At 44.7% G+C, this 7,919-nt stretch overlaps 1 protein-coding gene across 1 annotated transcript; it reads left to right on the top strand.

Annotated features, from left to right (window-relative positions):
- Positions 1-5,561: 5,561 nt before the first annotated feature.
- LOC135701318 (serine protease snake-like) lies at positions 5,562-6,755 on the top strand. Its single transcript, XM_065222078.1, has 4 exons — positions 5,562-5,666; positions 5,727-5,756; positions 5,825-6,346; positions 6,411-6,755. The coding sequence occupies exons 1-4, from the start codon at positions 5,621-5,623 to the stop codon at positions 6,749-6,751; spliced, it is 939 nt and encodes a 312-aa protein (XP_065078150.1). The 5' UTR covers positions 5,562-5,620; the 3' UTR covers positions 6,752-6,755.
- Positions 6,756-7,919: the final 1,164 nt, after the last annotated feature.

Genomic DNA, 7,919 nt, shown 5'->3' on the forward strand with positions numbered 1-7,919 from the left:
AGCTGACAAAATTTTCTATAAGAGTAGCTATCGAGCTGTTTTGCAGCTCAATATGGAAAAAGACTAGAAGGTAATGAACAAAAAGTTGAGATTTCCCATAGAAATTTACATGTAAACTTCAAATGGTTTGTGCGAAGTCTGTTTCTAACCAAATGAGTTGTAACTTTTGGAGGCTAATCACGACCCGATTTGAAACCATTTAAGCACTGTGGAGCGAAAAAGTCAAATTTTGCATCAGTCTAGTGTGGGGCTAGGTGAGAGGCGAGTGACAGGCGGGAGTCCGTCCTGCGCTCGAGGCTGGCGTACGTCGTTCTTCGATGAAGAGGTCTTGAGCGAAGCACTGAGGCAGGAGCGAATAACCCTTGTTCTGACGGGGGAAGAACTGATAGCATCGCTGACAAGGGCGTACGATACAATCATGCGTTTGGGAGCCTGTCCCAGCCCTATCCCAGGCCATAGACCGGTGTACTGGTGGAGCGACGGCCGAATTTCGAGAGGAACGCCGCGTCATTCATCGAGCGACTAAGGTGGCCCTCAACAAAGAGATCGCCAGACGCAAGCGTGCGTGCTTCGACAGCTTATGCCAAAGCGCTAATACGAACCCCTGGGGGGATGCCTACAAAGTGGTCATGGCCAAGACCCGTGGCCTGTCTGGACGAAGGCATCTTCCCAGATGCGTGGAAGCGGCTGAGGCTGGTGCTTCTCCCCTGGGGACCCGTCAGCATACAGGCCCATCTGTTTGCTGGACACCACTGGAAAACTGCTTGAGAGGGTCATCCTCAACAGGCTGTCGGCCTACACCGAAGGTGTAGACGGCCTTTCACGCAGCCAGTACGGAGCATTCGTTACCGCGCGGTGGTAACTTTAGACGTGAAGAACGCATTCAACAGCGCGTGCTGCGGGGGGGAGGGGGTGATAGCCCACTCGCTACACCAACTCCAAATCCCCGGAGGACTGTACAATGTTCTGGAAAGCTACTTCCAGAATCGTGTGTTGAAGTATGACACAGAAGATGGCAAAACATGCGTAAGAGTCACCGCAGGAGTGCCACAAGACTCCATCCTGGGCCCGGTCTTACGGAACGTCATGTACGATGGAGTACTGAGGATAAGATTCCCAGTAGGTGTAAAAATTGTTGGTTTTGCCGACGATGTCACGCTGGTAGTCTACGGGGAATCCCTCGAAGAGGTAGAGCTGACAGCGACTCACTCAGTTAAACTTGTGGATGAATGGATGAGATCCAGGAAACTGGAGCTTGCCCACCACAAGACGAAGGTGGTCGTAGTCAACAATCGCATGTCGGTGCAGCATGCGACGTTGACAGTGAGCGAGAGCACAATTAAATCCGTGCGCTCTGTGAAACTCCTGGGGGTTATGCTCGATGATAAGCTCAGCTTCGACTGTCACGTCGAGTACGCCTGCAAGAGAGCGTCTACGGCTGTGGGGGCATTAGCCCGCATGATGTCCAACAGCTCGGCGGTGAGTACCAGTAAGCACAGGCTCCTCGCCGGGGTCGTAGTATCTATCCTCAGATACGGAGGCCATGCGTGGGCTGCGGTATTGGATACCGACTGCCACAGGTGGAAATTTAAGAGTACACATAGGCTAAAGTGCTTGAGGGTGGCCAGTGCATACCGCACCATCTTGGGGGAGGCCGTCTGTGTCATAGCAGGGATAATGCCAACCGGCCTCATCATTAAGGAGGATGGGGAGTGCTATGACACGAGGAGCGTTCGAGGGGTGCGCAATAATGCGCGCGTAGTATCGATTGCGAGGTGGCAGTCGGAGTGGGAAAATTCCGTATCAAGCTGGGTCAATAGGCGCCATGGGGAAGTAAACTTCCACCTGACACAGTTCCTGTCAGGCCATGGCTGCTTTAGGAGTTACTTGCATAGGTTCGAACATACAAGTACTCCCACCTGCCTCGCGTGCGCTGGTGTCGAAGAGACGGCGTCGATACGAATTTCTTCGGACGCAGCTACATGAGATGCTACATGGGCTTCGGTCACCAGGCGAGAAACTGCAAAGGCCCTGACAGATTTGATCTGTACAGGAAATGCGGAGAGAAGGGGCACGTTGCAAAAGACTGTACAAAGCAACCGAGGTGCATGCTCTGCAAAAAGAAGGACGGAAACGGCCATGTGACGGGAAGTTTCAGGTGCGCAGAATTCAAAAAGGCAATGGTGGGCCAGCAATAATGGAGGTAACCCAAATAAATCTCAATCATTGCAACACAGCACAGCAACTGTTGTGGCAGTCGACAACGGAAACAAAGTGCGACGATGCTATCATTGCAGAGCCATATCGAGTCCCTCTCGATAATGGTAACTGGGTGGCGGATAGAGCAGGAATGGCGGCGATACAAGTCTTGGGCAGGTATCCCATTCAACAAGTGGTGGCGGGCTCATACGAAGGTTTCGTGATCGCCAAAATCAATGGAATCTATGTATGTAGTTGCTACGCATCCCCGAGGTCGGCAATTGAGCAGTTCCACTAGATGAAACCAGACGTCATCGCAGGAGATTTCAATGCTTGGGCAGTGGACTTGGGGAGCAGGTGTACCAACGCAAGAGGGTATAGTCTGCTGGCGATCCGGTACAGCATCGGTGAACGGACACCGGTGGAAATGCGGAGGTCGAAAGTAAAATCCGGTAAAATTTGCAGCCAGTTTTTCCACTTCACAAACTGCTTTTCACCAATCTCGTCATCTCACGAGACTCCCTCTTTCCATATCTCTTGAAACAGCAACTTCAAGCAAACCATGTAGTGGGATGTAGACACGCAGTAGGTACTTCTCGTATCGTGGGGTGTTTACGGCTCTTGAATGCACTCAGTGGAAAGCTTGTAGCGAAAGATAAATCTGTCCTGGTATCCCACCACATGCCAAGAACCTCCTCCAATATTGCTTATTAATTTTAGCTTTATTGCTTCTTCTTCGGTGTCTGGTGCAGCTCGGTGAGCATTTGGCGCCAAACGTCATCACCGTCGCGACGTATTCACCAGTCGTACCAACCCGGCACACCAGAAATCCGTTGACAGTGTTGGTCGTGCAAGCTCATCTGCATACGTAGAAACATCTTAGATCCAAAGCTTCCAAAGAAACAGCTCAGTAAGAAATCCTTTGAAATTATTCGTAGAGTTTTCAATTCACTCATTTCAGAATGCCCTTTGAATTATACTCCTTCCCTTGAAATTCTACTCACTTTGATAGTTTCCATAAATATATCATTAAAATTGTTTTGGAATCCAAGTCAGAAGTCTCATATTTAATTGTAATCCTCCATACACCCGAAGCTTTTCCGAAAATTTCCATGGAACTCTGCTCCGGATTATTTCTCCCTAAAACTTCTTGAAACTATCCTCATAATTCTTTTGAAATTATTCTTAGAATTTCCTTGGTGTCCTCTTCAGAATTCCTTAGGAATTAGCTTCAGAAATTCGTATGGATTTTCATTTCTTTCGAATCCTATTCAGGGTTTACTTGGAATTCTACTTAGAACTACCTTGGTATTCAGGTATCATATAGAATCAAATTCTTCAGGACTACTTTGAAAGCAGATTGCACTTGATGTTTTCTTCGCAGTTCTTCCCAGAACTCCCTTAGACGGACTTCCTTAACAATGATCATGTAATTTCCCGAGCCTTGTTTTATGAAAAGTCCTCAATCTTGATGATTTTAAAATCTGTGATCTTGGAAAATACATAGGAAATAGGTTCTTAAAAGTTTCTAAATTTACCTCTGTCTGAGATCGGTAGTCTAGGATCTCTTAAAGCTCTGAATCAAAGCACAAGATCTGAATCAAACTTACTTAATTTAATAGGAGGAAGACTAAGTGCACACCAAGCTACTATAATGACCACACATCATACGAATGGAACATTATTCGAGGCTTAGAAATGGAGCGAGCGACGCGACATGTGATAAGCGTGTCCGGAGTGATTTGAGATTAACGCGTAATTGCATTTGTAAACAAACACGTCAATCGCCGATTTCTAGCGAGTAAAAACTCAATCTCTCAAAAAAAAACTATACCAAGGGATAGAGGATTGATTCCTCTATCATTTGGAATAGCTTGGTTACGAGATAGAGCTTTAATCGTGCGAAACGATTTACGTGCTTGTTTATATTTTCAATACGCCCAAATCTCAAAACACTCCGGATGAACCGTCAAATTTGCATTTGTGCGACTTTTAGAATTTCTATTCACCGATCATACGTCTTCAAGGTAACCTGTTTTACGCAAAGCGGCTTGAGCTTCGAATGAGTTTCATGTATTCTCGCAAATAAATACACACGACTAGAAAATAATCAACTAGGGTAGGTGTGCCAGTTTTTGGCCCTAGTGATCTTTTGATATTTTTTTATTCTCTTCGAAATGCATTTCGATGCAAGGCTTATATTTTCGCAAATATAGCCATTATAATTCATTTCAAATTTGAGATAGATCCTTGGGCCAAAAAATGGAGCACTAATGCCTTAACTGGCACACATAACCTTCCAGTAGATTGATTTTGCCTCTTTATTTCCAACAATTTCGGCCATGTTAATTACTGAAAATGAGTTTCGTTTCGTGATCTGAGCAATCGGAGTTAAAAGTCGTCCATTATGATTTCACTCGTAAGAGTTGCTTCAAGTAGGTATATTCAAAATTCGTTCTCGAAAAAATCCGAATAAAATAGAAACGCTGCCGGTCAGGCAGTTTTTGAGTAACATTTTTCAAAATTTCACTGAATCAAGCTAAGCGTTTATAGAATCACAGTAGGCATTGGTTGTCAGGATAGTTTCATTTGTTAACATCATGGCTTCACCGAAACAAGCACGTCGCGATTGGATCCTAAAAGCTCGAAACGAAAATCCACGTTTTATCAGCTCCTGGCAGTTTTCGAACAAACTGATGGGAATTGTATACCTCGGTTGACCGGAAGAGAAAATCAAAAAGAAGCCGAAATTCTCCAAAAAGTTCCTTGTCTGGAAGGCAATCTGCAGTTGTGCAAATTTACCAGGAGGACTACCTACGGAAGAGACTATTGCCTTTTCTGGAGCAGCATGCCTATTCTGGCCGGACTCAAATTCCACCAAACAGAGGTACAGCAAAAATGGCATCACAGTGGTCAATTGTGAAGCACATACTGAAGAAAAAGGGTGGAACTGCAATTGACCTGAAGGGTTTCAAGCGGAAATGGAATTTGGCAGCCAAACAAGTGAGAACAGGGTTCGTGCAAAAGAGGATGGACCGTGTACGCAGAAAAGTTTGAGCAATGGTCTATAAGCATAATACCTACTAATGAATAGCTGTTACATTGAACTATGAAAGTTACAACGCATTTTTAAACCCCAACAAGATTTTCGTGTTCAACCTTTAATCAAACAGAGAAAACAAGAAAGCCAACCCCATATCACGCAAAGCCATCGGTACGGAGATTCCCTCCTCGGTCAAAATGACTTCGCACTCGGAATGAAATTCAGACATCATCGTTGTTTTTTTTTTGCTTCGCTTAATTTACAGCTATAGCACCGAATTAAAACGCGGAACCGGTTTCCCCGATCGCTTAGTTGCTTCCAGGCGGGTGCACGATCAACATTGCTATCAGTTCTGGAGTTCAGCAAATAACATCAGCAATGGTTGGCTTGTCTGTGGTACTTCTGTTGGTGGTGCTAGTTCAAGGTAAGGTGTAATTATTCTTGACTTTACCGAAAGGTCATCTGACATTGTGTTGCTGTCCAGTCATTTCAGGTCAGGAAATAGCGCAGCAAAGTAAGTATTTGTGTTATCGATGATGGTGAGAATAATAATCATATGTACTTGATATGACCGTGTGACAGAATGTGCCGAGTTTCGTAAGAAGACGATTAAGGTAACGTCGATAATTCCGCTGACTCTCAATCCAAACCCGATTAAGTACTCCAGTTTTAACTGTTCCAAAACGGTGGATCTGATCGTGGGAGGAGAAGCTACCAAGCCGAATGAGTTCCCGCACCAGGCGCTGCTCGGTTGGCGACAAGCGGACGATTCCAACGAGTACAGGTTCGATTGCGGAGGATCACTGATCAGCGAGCGCTACGTCCTGACAGCTGCGCACTGTTTCAAGAATGGATACCCGGACATAGTTCGTCTGGGAGAGCACAACCTGAACGATGACAGCGATAACCAAGTTGATTTTGAGATAGAATCGTTTTCAAAACATCCGCTGCATAGATATGCCTTCTCTTATCACGACATTGCGCTGGTCAAGCTAGCTGAGAATGTAAGATTCTCGAAAGTCATTCGACCGGCTTGTCTGTGGACGGGAATGAATCTGAATGTGAGCTCTGTTATCGCAACGGGATTCGGACTGTTACAAACAGGTAAGTGAAAATTGTAAACGAGTGCTGTAACGAAAAATAGCGAACTTTCTTTTCTGAACTTCAGCTGGCGACAGTTCGGAAGTGCTTCGGAAGGTGATGTTGGACATTTTGGATAGGCAAGAATGCGAAGAAATGTTCATAGATAGGCGCTTCAAGAACGGAATCATTGATGGACAGCTCTGCATAGGAAGCAAACGAGGCGGAAAAGATACCTGCCAGGGAGATTCCGGTGGTCCAATTCAAGTGATAACGGAGCCCAAAGGATGCATCTATCATGTGATAGGTGTTACCTCGACGGGTGCTGCCTGTGGAATCAACCGATCACCTTCGATCTACACTCGGGTGGCAAGCTACATGGACTGGATCGAAGACATCGTGTGGAACAATGGTCAAGGGCAAAAGTAGTGCGGGGCTTGCTTCTAAGTAATTCAAATAAAAAGAAAACATACTTTCTTTAAGCTCCAAACTCATTCACGATAAGCATACCGGAATATTGTCCTCGCAAAGGTACCCTTCAGTTGAGTTGAAAATGTTTGTTGTTGTCGACGCATTGCCTAACTTCGCTCACTTTAGATGTATTAGATTCTTTATTACTGATTCAGTTGCAAGATTACAATTTTTTAACGAAATGGAATTTTTACACTACTGCACTTGTTCGCTAACTGGGCTGCTTCGTAACTGGGTTGCTTCTTAACTAGGCTGCTTCTTAATTGGGCTGCTTCTTAACTAGGCTGCTTCTTAATTGGGCTGCTTCTTAACTGGGTTGCTTTTTAACTGGGCTGCTTTTATTCAACAAAAATTGACGTCATAGTTTGACATTTCATTGTCATGATTGGTGAGAGGCATTCGGATGGAATGATCAGTGTTAAAATAAATAAATTTGAAATTATTTTCATTTCACACTGAAATCTTATGCTGGTAGACGCTGATTCCCTGTTTACATTATGCTAGGGAGCTTTTTTGCTAGCAGCTAGCTCATCAACGCTAGTCAAATAGCATAAGTGTAAACACCCCATTAGCGAGTGGAATTCCGCGCTTTTGGCCCAGTTAGCGAACAAGTATTGTACTTCTGAATGTTTTCAACATAAAAATGTGGCCTTTCTATTATTTGAAAGTCTTAACTAATCCAACGTAAACATATTATTTAAGCTGATCAGCCTGCAAACATATTAGCATTCTGAATAGAATAGTAGTAAACAGTAATATGGAAACTATTTCACGTTTCCAAAAAAAGAGACCTTTTAACTAATCACCTCATAATGAGATCAAAGCATCAAAGAATATTCCACCATCTGACAAGCATTCCAAGCAGCTAGCAAATGCCCGAAGGGATAAGGTCAATTGAAACTAATCTCCATCGCTTTAACTGCCGTCAGAGGAAAACATCATCTTTATCATTCTAAATTTGTCACCAGACGAAGGAAGCTCGAAGCTGACAATTGTACCGAATTCTTCACGCCACTTTATAGCACAAAGCGGTTTCCGCTTTCGGGGAGCCCATTTTAAGCTGACTCTTTTCTCCTTTCCAGAGACAAGAGATATTAGCTCCATACCACCCCCCCCCCCCTCCCAT

This window comes from Ochlerotatus camptorhynchus, unplaced genomic scaffold (assembly GCF_037179485.1).
Source record: "Ochlerotatus camptorhynchus isolate MF236.1 unplaced genomic scaffold, CSIRO-AGI_Acam_v1.1 ptg000156l, whole genome shotgun sequence".
NCBI classification, from domain to species: Eukaryota; Metazoa; Arthropoda; class Insecta; order Diptera; family Culicidae; genus Ochlerotatus; species Ochlerotatus camptorhynchus.

Bases quoted from the DNA above. Each gene is read 5' to 3' on its own strand.
- LOC135701318 (XM_065222078.1), top strand. From the start codon at position 5,621: ATGGTTGGCTTGTCTGTGGTACTTCTGTTGGTGGTGCTAGTTCAAG. The intron at 5,667-5,726 runs GTAAGGTGTAAT...GTTGCTGTCCAG, and splicing joins GTTGGTGGTGCTAGTTCAAG to TCATTTCAGGTCAGGAAATA. The intron at 6,347-6,410 runs GTAAGTGAAAAT...TCTGAACTTCAG, and splicing joins ATTCGGACTGTTACAAACAG to CTGGCGACAGTTCGGAAGTG.